This window comes from Rhodamnia argentea, chromosome 4 (assembly GCF_020921035.1).
Source record: "Rhodamnia argentea isolate NSW1041297 chromosome 4, ASM2092103v1, whole genome shotgun sequence".
Lineage (NCBI taxonomy): Eukaryota > Viridiplantae > Streptophyta > Magnoliopsida > Myrtales > Myrtaceae > Rhodamnia > Rhodamnia argentea.
Window position 1 is genome coordinate 18,764,142 of NC_063153.1, and position 12,091 is coordinate 18,776,232.

Below are 12,091 nucleotides of genomic sequence, written 5' to 3' on the forward strand. Positions count from 1 at the left end.
TCTAGCCAAAGGGTCCTTCGGAGTGGAAACCTTCGACATCCCCAAAGGGTCCCACTTGGCCGACCTCTAGCCACTATACGCCAATTTATTAGTGAATATCCATCAACTCTAGAACCAATCATTGACGTCATTTATAATAATTCTTTGGTAATCTAATCTGGAGCTTCAGATGAGTTCATTTGTCTGAAAAAAAAATCGCGAATCAATTTTTTGGACTTTTACGTACTTGGTTTGGAGAAAACGATCAGTCAATAAAAAAATCGCATATAGTCAAAGAAAATATGTGTGCTTAAAGTTAAAAAAATTAATTCCAAATCCTGAAAAGGGAAAATATATCTGGAAAATGTTTTCCAAGGAATCATTTTCCTGCATAATGAAAATAAACGACAATATTTCTGGTGTTTCACCGAACCTAAAAATAATTTGTTTATTTTTCGTCGTTTGTAAAGGAAAATCTGCTTTTATTTTCTTAAGTAGGCATGCATTATTTGGGTGCTAGTGATTTGGGTATGAGCAGCTAGGCTATCGGGCATGAGCAATGGGTTCTTGAGCACGAGCCCTTGCTCGGGACCTCGGCTCTCGGGTCGCATCCGTCAAGGCAAGGGCTACGTCCATGGAGCCCGGGCTCGAGATCTCGATGCTCGTTCCCAAATCCTTGAAGCTTGGGCTTAAGTTAATCGAGGTTGGGCTTGAGACCTCGATGCCCGGATCCTTAAAGCAAAGCCTAGGTCTATAGAGGTCGAGATTACGACCTCGGTGCCCATGTCTAGACACCTAGTGGGAGGTGCCTAAGCCCGGGTTCATCGATGCTAAGCTTGAGTCCGTCGGGGCCAAGCCTTGGACCAGGAGACTGTTCCACGCTCGGGCTCAATGGGTCTAAGCTTAAGAACTAGGGACGTGAGCATGGGCACTAGGGTCCCGAGCTCGAGCGTTAGGGACTCGAGCCGGGGAGCTAGGGACTTGCCTAGGAACTAGGTTCCCGGGCACTGCCCCCAAGCTCGGCCTCCATGAACTTGGGCTCGAACATCGAGGAGCTAGGGCGTAGGTGCCGAATCTCGAGCCTTGGTGCCGAGGGCATGGGCTTGGGCACTCGTGTCCTAGGCTTGACGTGGGGGAGCCGCAGACCGACACCAAAGTCTCGAGCCCAGCCACTTTGGACCTAGGCCCGACCCCGATAGGCCCGACCTTTATACCCATGCCTACTGCCAAGTACTTAGGAATGGGCATTGGAGTTCCCATGCCTAACCCAAAGTCTCTTATCTAAATATCAATATCTAGTTATATTTTAAAAATTAATTTGAGATTTTCTAAAGAGAAAATTGTTTTCCTGAATTTTTGTTTCGCGAAATAAACGAACCCTATTACCGTTCATTTTATCGGAGTGAACTTGTCAAGAAGTATCAAACACTTCCAAAAATATACTACATATCATCATTTAGCTAGTTAAGAGATGCTTTACGATACTCAATTAATCTGATTTGTCGCTGCAGACTGTCACCACATAGCAATCAAATAGTTTCCCGGGCAAGACACCCTCAATAATCCCAATAAATTTAATTCCGTTACGTGTGGCACTTAACGTATTCGTATGCGAACCTTAACTAAGGCGACTACATTAGAATTATATGCTTGCTTCTTCATATCAATGTATAGTTTCTTGGTAATTTGTGCTCAGAGTTCACTCCCACCACACATATTACGCGACCCACGGATTGATCTCCAACATATAGTGTGGTTATCCTATTTGCAGCACTAATCAAGAAAGCAAGACTCGATTTTGGACCTGCTTTGGCCATGAAACGATCCAAGTTGGAAATTACTCTCTTTTTTTTTTTAATCCTATTCGTAATTAAAAGGAATGAATGTTTGTCCTAATGAGAATTTTCAACTGGATGGGTTGAATTGCGGGAGCTGTGCTCGTCCGCCTCAGATGACTCAATCCTGGCCTAGTGTCCTCCCATATTTAAAGCATAACTGAAAGTCTAATCCAAGGAATGACCAATCCCCGTCAGAAATTTCCCCAATTAAATCTTTTAAAAAATAATTAATTATCCTCTCTTCAATTAAAAAAATAAACCTTAATCGCCACGTAGCCCGATTTCCGTTGAGGTCGTCGTTACCTGCGCGACACGTAAGCAGACAGCTCACACGTCCGTCCAATATTTTATTTTCTCAATTCAACCCCCCTTTAAAAAAAAAAGGAGGGGAAACGACAAAAAAGGCCCTAGGCCCAGCGAAATATCCCCAAACAAAAGGAAGCCACACAAATCCCAGAGTGCGTATCAAAAAACGCGACGCGGTTCGCCGACCGCCTTGTCTGCCAACACCGTCGTTCGGGGCCGGCGACAGCGACGTCGGGTGGGAAGAGTGGGGAAGGGTCGCGAGGGGCATTTTCGTCCAAACGTGCTCTTCCCTTTGGCTCACGCACTGGATGACGTACTTCGGCAGCTAACTGGACCTGAATTTCAGGTACTGCTGATCTAACCTGGGTTTGCTCACCTCTCCCCTGTGTGCTGCTTTCGGACTTTGGATGGCAGAGCTCGGATCCAAGCCGGGTTGTCGTTGGATCTCCGTACCCCTGTGACCGTGACCGTGACCCGCCATTGTGAAGGCCAAACCGGACGATTGGATCGGTGGGGTTGGATCCTATCTCCCGTGATCGTAGCATTCAAGTTCTTTATCGGATCAAATCACGATTCCTTCTCGCTTTCAACGATGAAAGTTATGTTTGGACTCGTTCGCTAAGGCAGATGGATGAAAATCAAGAGTAAATATGCTTTCTTCATACCTAGATTCTTTCGATTTTTACTGCATATGTAAACTTAAAAAGTGATCCGCATCTGTAACTTGATGCGAGTTTCGGTTCTCATCGATCCGTTTTTCAAACTTTAATGAATAATTTATGACTTGTTTTGGCACAAAAACAAAGGTCATACGAGAGTCTAGAGAAAATGATTTTAAGACCATGAGAATGCAAGCATGACTATTTTGTTTTTGTTACAAAACTAACTTTCTTGCAGTATTGATTGAGGGTTCGAGCTTCAGTGACACAAATTTATATTACTCTCGATCCTTGGTTAGAGGAATATCCATTAATTGTCCATGTACATCACCGAGGAAAACATAAGCACATAATTAATAACCTAGTGAAAAGAATTTTAGGGGTGGGTGATGTCCTTTTTTTTTTCGCTTATCTCTTTTATTTTGCGAGGGCAAAACAACATTTATCGTTTCTTTATTAAAATGAAAGCAACCAATCAATCGAACGGTATTTCTCATCAGAAGTTTTCGCATAATTGACCGTCATGTAATTCCGTCCCGTCATCGATTTCTAACGACAATCACGTCATAAATGAGGCAGCTCGGATTCCATGCACAATCTGGAGATGACAACTTCACAGCTGAAAAAAGTCGAAAACATGTTGAGGGAACAACTTCCGACATAGTTAGGGGATTGCGGGGCAAAACATAGATTCATTTATAAGAAATTTCAGGGGAATTGGCCAGCAAGGCGGAAGCCAAACCCCCTGAAAATTGTGGCCGTGGATCGACTGCGAAGGGAATCTAAAGAGTACGCCTAAAACTCCTTTCCTTTATTAAACAAACACGAGCCCCTCCCAAATTACCCGACCCGACACCACATGATGGGTTACCCATTTCACAGTTTCCTACTCGCCTCGTCTCACTTGCTCTTTCTCTCTCATCCAGAAGGACGGGGCGGGGGGGCCCACGTCGGCACAGACACTTGACAACTACTCGCCAATAATAATTCGCGGAAACCTTTTACTTGGCCGAGGATCGTCCACGTGTTCTCATCTTACTCGCCAGCATCCAGATTTCCCCCCTCTCTGACTGGACTAATAGATAACCAAGTTCAGTGCTCAGCTCCAACCCCACCTTTGAAAAATCAAGCCCCAATAACTACGCCACAGTCCAGCAACTCCCGTTGCCAGAAGGAAAAAAGCTTCCCAATTGCCATTTCCTGCGCTAAAAAAACTCCTCTCGTATCGCTCACTGATGGGTTTCGCCGGAAGTTGGGCCGTGCCGGCCAAGCTGTGCGACTCCTGCAAGTCCGCTGGAGCCGCGGTGTTCTGCCGCTCCGACGCGGCGTTCCTCTGCCTCGGCTGCGACTCCCGGATCCACGGGGCCGGCAAGCTACCCGCCCGCCACGAGCGCGTCTGGATGTGCGAGGTCTGCGAGCAGGCCCCCGCCGCCGTCACCTGCAAGGCCGACGCGGCGGCCCTCTGCGTGACCTGCGACGCCGACATCCACTCCGCGAATCCCCTCGCCCGCCGCCACGAGCGCGTGCCCGTGGAGCCGTTCCTCGATGCCGCCGAGTCCATGGCCAAGGCCGTCTCCGCCTTCAACTTCCTCGCCGTACCCAACAAGACCGGCAGCTCCGACACGTGCGGCGGCGCGTGCCAGAACGAGGAGTTGGAAGCGGCGCCGTGGCTATTCCAGAACACCGCCGGTGCGAGTACTAATAAGATTGGGGAAGGAATGGATGTGAAAGTAGCGGCGGGTGGTGGCGGAGATGTGTTCTTCAACGACATGGAGACGTTTCTTGATTTTGAGTATGGCAACAACTCGATGGATAGGTTTCATGGGTCGGCCACCACCGATAGCCTTGTGCCTGTCCAAACCAAACCCGCTCCGGCGCCGGTGGTTCATCCATCGTCGGAGAATTGCTTCGACATCGATTTCTGCAGATCCAAGCTCACGTCCTTCAGCTACCTCAGCCAAAGCGTAATTACCTCAAAACACTCGATCTTTGTTGAATTCCGATTGATTAAGCACATATATGCCAACAATCCAATGGAACTATTACTTTGGGGGACAATCTAAAATAAGAATTCACGTTAAGAACACATAAATTCCATAGTGTCAGTATGTCTTGTGTATAATAATTGGTCATGCAATTTCAATCGTGATCATCCAATTGAAGGTGCTAAGTAGATTACGGTACTTGAAGGCGTGTAATGAAATCCAAAAGAACTGGGGTCTGGTTACTGAAACTGGAAATTGAACTTTGTGTGCATACTATTTCAGGTGTCATCGTCTTCACTGGACGTCGGAGTCGTACCAGAAGGGAACTCCATGTCCGATATCTCGTACCCTTTCGTCCAAAGCATGAGCGGGAACAGCACCGATCCGAGCATCACAAACTCGGCAGCCACAACCACAGCAACGGCGAATCAACCGACTCCGGTGTGCGGGATGGACCGCGAAGCTAGGGTACTGAGGTACAGAGAGAAGAGGAAGAACCGGAAGTTCGAGAAGACGATCCGGTATGCCTCGAGGAAGGCCTACGCCGAGACCCGGCCGAGAATCAAGGGCCGTTTCGCCAAGCGAACGGAGATTGAGTCGGAAGTGGACAACATCTACGGGACCGCCACCGCAGCATTCATGGGCGATTCGCGATTCGGGGTCGTCCCGTCATTTTGATCAGATCGACCGCCGGTGGGGGGTAGCGGTTTAGCAGATGTTTGTGCAACTAAATGTGCCTACGTAGCTTGTACGGTTTGCTTGAATGTGATTTACATTTTTTGCACCTAGTTTAATGGTAAGGTGTTGTCTTCTACCATCGTATATCGTGCAATACTGGAAGTTTTTTGATGGGCTGATTCAGCTTTTTCTCCCTGATTCCTGGTCCTGAGCTGTTGCATCTTGACAAGATTTCTTTCAGCTCAAAGGAAGAAGAAAGCCCATTTTGCTTTTCACTTTCTGGCTCGTGTAGATTTCTACTTTTCTTGTCATCTCTGGTTTGGTCGTATCTGAAAAAAGTCTAAACCTTTTTCCTTGTCAAGCTTTCTTCTTCGCTTTTTCTGGGAGATAAGCGTGATCCCTGTTGCGGTTCGTGATTCGGGGAGTAGTCACGAATCTGTTTCGACACATCCATTGGCCGACGGATCCCCGAAGCGACGAGAATTATTTAACTTGTCGTTGTCAAAATAGTTGCAACATTTGTTTAATAGATTCCGAAGAAACTACTAATGTTAAACAGTTAAGTCAAAAGGTTACAGTTGGAGCACGAGGGTAGTCTTTGTCTCCTCCCGCCCTCCGTTCTGGGTCTTTCCAGTACTGACAGATGATAGAGTTCACGTTCTAACACCTAGATTCGAACCCCCAAAAAAAAAAAAAATTTCCTTAAAAAAAAAAGAAAGACTTTGACCACAACCATGTCTGCTTTCTATCTTGCCAAGCCAAACCCAGAAGTCACAATTTGAGAAAATATTAATGAACTTCAACTTTCTTTTAAGTGGACATCAAAGAAAGTCTTGGATGTGAAGCTTCCATTTTATTTATTGACCATCTTTGGGTAAAAATGATGATTGGGCACGCAGCACAATCATGAAGAGCTTACCCAATTTAGGTTTGCGAAATTGCCGCCGGCTGAAGTTGGATTTAGTTGAAAGGAGAAGAATTTCTTTCAACGTTAGCAGCGTAGTGCACGCTTTGAACTAGCACGGTCCCATGCCCTATCGCGTCTCGCTGATCATGCCTAGAAGAGCTTCTCCGATTGCCGATTGGCTACGGACAAGACGAACTCCACAAACGACCTTCCGTCCGATTGGGTGTTCCGCAAAGTCATCGGCTGTGTCGTAACTAAAATCAACGACGATTTGCCCGCATCCCAACACTTTTGCTGATGGAGATAATCAGACAGAAGAAGGGATCGAAGTCGATACTCGGAAAATCCTTTGATTTTTGCCTTAACAAGAGAAGGAGATTTATGAAGAACAATGGGGAATTGGATGTAGAAAGCGAGAATCTTCACGCGAGAAGAGAGGGAAAAAAAAAAAAGAAAGAAGAAACGTCGGGATGTGCATGTGGAGGGGAGGGTGGGAGGCGGCCATACCTCGTGGGCTTCACGTGGGCAAATGGGCCCCGGGGGACTCCACAGGTTCAAAAGTGGTCCTTTGCTCTCATCTCCATCTCGCTGACTGCAACCACTCATTAGAGAGAAGAAGACCATCGCAAAGCAAACTAAAGGAAAGGAATACCGAAAGGGAAAGCCGTGGCCCGTGCGCAAGACAGTGCTGTCTCGAGTAGTCACCCAAGTCATAACTCTGCTGACCCTGTCTGATTTCTACTCTTTTCCCCAAGGGGGCCAGCCACCCCCACTGGATGCCTTTTACAGTTTGACCGGGGCCAGCCCAATGTGCTCATAAAATAAGTATGACCTATGGACGAATATGCAAGCACACGTTTTCATGCTTGTTTGAGTAATAGTAACGAGATTCCCCAACATCATGCTAAGAATAGCTAGGATTTCCGGAAGGAGATGCCGTTCGTTTGATGAGAAATAACCAAAGGAATATCGAAAATTCGAGTGGCTGAAGCTGAAGCACTACACAAAGGGATTCGCAAATAAAAGCGCTAAGGCCACAACCGATCCACCAATTGTTAACGCTTCCATAAAAGACAAACTGAGCAATAAAGTCTCTCGTATTTTTTACCTCCACCTTGAGCTATCTTGCGATACCTTCTACAGCTCGGCTCGCAGCAGTACCTTGACCAACTCAAAAGAAAGGTTAATGATACAATCATTCCGAACTACTTTTATATCTCTTTTTTAGTTCCTAAAGACGGGATTTTTGTGGATCCATACACCTTTTGTTCTTCCATTTCTTTATTCCAAACCATTTGATTTGATCTTTTTATTCATTCAATTCATAGTGGAATCCCTACCTAAATTCATAATTCACAGTAGTATAGAGTAGATTAGATCTGCTAATCCATTGCTATATATTGGGGTGAGCCCACATACACGGACAACACCGACTACGATACTATGTTAGAAAGTCCAACCCAAAAGCTTAAATTATTAGATAAAAGGAGACCACATGAATATAAAGAGCACAAAAAACTCATTGTAATGCGATGTGGGACAACAACAATTCCAGCAACCCTTATCGCCTACGCGTTCAAATGTCGCACAAAAAGCCATTAACTTTTGCCCGAGAGATAATTTTGTCCGATTGTTAGAATTTCGTCAAGTTATACCCGCATAACGTCCGAGGTGGCAAAGTCAAATGAACCGACGTGGCAAGGCGATTGCCATGTCAATGGATGTACGGGCATGCCCTCCTCTACAACCGAATTGAGGGTAACGTGAAGTCACGGGAGATGACATTGTTTTCACTCAACATGCAAAACAACGTCGTTTCTGAGCCAATTAATGAGGTTTCGAGCAAGCGAGCGAGCAAGAGAGAGAAAGAGGGCCCCACGCAAATTGGGGTTTAGGGTTTGGGTTTGTCGCAAAATCAGATTTAAAGTGGGAAATTAAGGGGAGTTTGCTCTGATTTTGTGAAGAAACCCCAAGGACCAATACGTGAATCCTCCTCAGTCTAATTCAAAGCCCTAATATTTGACGCTGCTTTGATTGTTTATGGAATTCACGTCTACTCACTCGACATTTACAATTTGCCATGTCAACATTCGTACGCCACATCAAATCCCACATGCACAGTTTTGACAAAAAAGTCGAAATGATGGATTTCATGCTCATGTGACGCTTGAAAGCTGGGGCCAAAGTTGTTGTCCAAGCGAAAGTTGATAAATTTTTATGTGACATTTGAAAGTTGGGACCAAAATTGTCTCCCACATAAAATTTGGTTGTGTTTAATGTGACGCTTGAAAATTAGTAGGAATGAGCGATTTTCGATTCCGTACGGGTTTCATTTAGAACTTGAAACCTACTTATAAGAGTAGGTCCCTTATTTTTCTAAACCCGAAACCTACTCGTATATCTTGGAATCCGGAACTTACCCTATTACAGGTTCCAAGATCGGTTCCAAAGTTTATACATGTTCTACCTATATTCTTAATTGGACGATTCGGAGAATCGTCACATTTAATGACCGTCATTTATTGTTACAATCCACTGACCACAACTCATAGTTAGACACAAGATTAAGTATGAAACATTAATAAAATAAAAATTTTAGTCATAAATACCGCCGAAAATGGAAGCTTATACTAATGGTTCCAAATTACACACCCATCATCGGACACCATAGAATACCGTAGGATCGTGCGAAGAGAAATAGCAACAAAAATCCAAGAACTTTGTTTCGGATTACATTACTGATTTTAGGTTTCACCTACTTGGAGCTTGGAACCTCCCCAATTTTTGGAACCTAAAATCTACCTTCCATATTTTGGAACCTAAAATCGGACTAGTTCTCCCCCGATTAGGTTCTATGTTTTAGGTTTTATATCGGAACCATGCTCACCCCTAGAAATTAGAGAGAAAATTGTTTTCCACATACATGGGGGGTAGGGGTGAGAGGTTCCCGGTCTGGTTCGGTTCCCATAAAAAATCGAGAACCGGACCGGTGGTCCGGCTTCCCACTTTTCGGAACCGCGGACTGGACCAGCCACCCTCGGAAACGGAAACCAGGCCGGACCGTCGGTCCGGTCCGGTTCCAGGCGGTTCTAAGGGTTTCCGGTCCGTGGTTCCAAAAAGTGGATGCATACTTTGATAGAAGATGTGATCGAGCTCGAGGTCGAGGAAACAAGGGTCGATATACCGCGAGTTCCGCGGAGTTAAGGTCTCTTCAATTGGCGACTTTGGATTGAATCCTAAATGACCTAAGCCTAAACAAAAAGTAAACGCTAGGTTTGTTTTTTAAAAAAAAAAAAATTTAAAAAGGACCGGTCCGGTATGGGGGGTTTGGTCCGGTTCTGGGCCCTAGAACCGGGAACCGGACCGCCTGGCCACCGGTTCCAATTTTAGGAACCGAGAACCGGACCATCGGTCTGGGTCCGATCCGGGCGATCTTTTTTGCTCACCCCTAATGAGAGGTGGTCGGTGCTTTTTTTGGAAAAAGAAAAATGAAATGAAAACACCCACGCCCCACTCCCCGGTTGTTCAATCATTTGATAACTAGAGTCATTGACACAAGAAAGGACTGCAGTGCGCTCAAAGAGAGAATTGATTGGGCCAACCTAACTAAGTAATTGGTGGGCCGGTACATTAACAGTATTTTTAATGGGCTTGGAACTTGGCGAAGTTGACGGTCCATCATCTGTCTTGTTTTGGGCCTTAAATCTCTTGTCCGAAGTTCGCAATAGAAGCCCAAAACATATAAGGATGTCCATCGAAAAGTGTCCGGGGCTTGGTTTGGGCTGAAATCCAGTGGCATATTTAATCCCACCCAAGCAAATGGACTCACATTGTCAAAGCTCAAAAAGACCAATTACTCCTACAAGAACGTCCGCATGGATAATGTTGCAGCCATCTCTAGCCAGACATGTGTGAAACCCTATCGGATAAGTCAGGTACACAAAATGACCCGACCGACTCTCCACACGCGTTGAGCACAACCCCGCTCCCTTAAATGTTCATTTGCAGTCTGCCAACATCACCCAGCATCGTAACTTTTGTAGGCATGCTCTTTAATAGCACAATCCTACCATGCATCAGTATGATTGATATTGCCGAAGGGGTGGCAAATCTACTAATAACGATTGACATGAAGTAAGCATTCGAAAAAGAAATGGCTCGAAACAACCCCTTGATCTGGTTGTGCAATTCTCCCTTTGTCTTCGCCACCCAATTCGAGCAATCTTATGTTTAGGATACTCATCCCGGTTTCGACTCGAACTTTCATTATTCACGAGGTTAGTAGGCTACATCTTTTAGGCTCGACAGGGCTTTATCAATCCGAGATGGAGTTCCGCATCATCGAAAAGGGATAAAATGAAAAGATCAATGCTCATCATCTGCCACATGCAATCTGATTGAAGCCATGGAACGTGTCGATTCAGAGTTAGTAGGATCACTTTACATCGTCAAAGCACTTGGGTTTGACCAGGGTCTTGATGATTCATATTTCATGAGGTGTATATGAAGTCCTTGATCAATTTCTCTGAGTAGGGCACACCAAAATGAGTGATCAGCTAGTCAGTGCATGCGTGTCTTGTAGCTCTCGGGAATTATAGGAGAGAAGAGAGGATTGTCTGATGCTGACGTTATTGGTTGCTTCTATTCTAGCAACTTCATTCGTTCATCCCTCCTGCTCATGGAAAGGTGACAACAATCTTCGGCGAGAAGATGGACCGCAAACACTCAAAAGTTGCAAATAACCAGAGAAGTCGTAGGCTTACTCTCGCCCGTGATGATGGTGGGTTCACTGTTTAGCGTTTGAATTCCATCACAGATCGCTCATGCTCTTGAGAATAGTGACAGCATATATATGCACGCTTTGTCGTTTCTTTCTCCATGAACAAATAAAACTTAACAATATGATCAGCTACATTATGAGTTACTTACTCCCAATAAGCATAAATCACTTTGGTCCGCACGGTTTCGTTTTCCGGCATAAAAGATGCGAGGTTAGGCCAATACTATAAAAGAAGAAGAAGAAGAAATAAGAGACTCCAATTGTACAACCCAAGTAGACAAGAGACTCCAATTGTACAACCCAAGTAGAGAATATCACTTCCCTAGGACTCTACCATCTCTTCATATGATACATGCGCGGTAAGATATAAACGAAATTTTATAGCATTGATGAGTTTTAATTAAGCACGTGATATAGTACATATTTTGCGGGTACAAGATCTCTGTAGTCCAATCTCGAAGTGTTAAGAAAAATTGATAATTTATGACAATCAATACATGTTTCGAATCGAACCATCACACCGTTAATTTACTCTTACTCGTGCCACTCTCATGAAACTTATTGCTAGAGTCCTTTCCTTTCAATCTTTGCCTGTTTGAAAAGGTAAGGGTAGTAGTCTGAAGTGCCTTGTAGGGTTTGGTGAAAAACACGGAAACCTAATTTGGAAAGCGAAGTTTCATCCAGCCCTTAAAGGCACCCGGACACCTCATAAAAACCGACGCCAGAAAACGAAAAGATCATAAATGAACGGCCTTGTACGGGGACCACGATGGGAAGACATTCCTCGCATCTGCTGCCGACATCATACTATCGAACTCAATTGTCCCAAAACGTGGCCAAGAGTTAACAAGTGTCGGGTCCCTCGGAATTATGTTGCCGAGCAGATAGGGTGCTCACATTATGTTATGACCGATCGATTTAAGAGAGGGCATTCTCTCTTCTACTCTTTCCTTTTTTGT

At 45.1% G+C, this 12,091-nt stretch overlaps 1 protein-coding gene across 1 annotated transcript; it reads left to right on the forward strand.

Annotated features, from left to right (window-relative positions):
• Nucleotides 1–3,898: 3,898 nt before the first annotated feature.
• Nucleotides 3,899–5,624, forward strand: LOC115744607 (zinc finger protein CONSTANS-LIKE 5). The gene is made up of 2 exons (XM_030679863.2): nt 3,899–4,746; nt 5,050–5,624. Exons 1-2 carry the CDS (start codon nt 4,018–4,020, stop codon nt 5,443–5,445), a joined length of 1,125 nt encoding a protein of 374 aa, XP_030535723.1. The 5' UTR covers nt 3,899–4,017; the 3' UTR covers nt 5,446–5,624.
• The last annotated feature ends 6,467 nt before the right edge of the window (nt 5,625–12,091 follow it).

Bases quoted from the DNA above. Each gene is read 5' to 3' on its own strand.
- LOC115744607 (XM_030679863.2), top strand. From the start codon at position 4,018: ATGGGTTTCGCCGGAAGTTGGGCCGTGCCGGCCAAGCTGTGCGACTCC. The intron at 4,747-5,049 runs GTAATTACCTCA...ATACTATTTCAG, and splicing joins TCAGCTACCTCAGCCAAAGC to GTGTCATCGTCTTCACTGGA.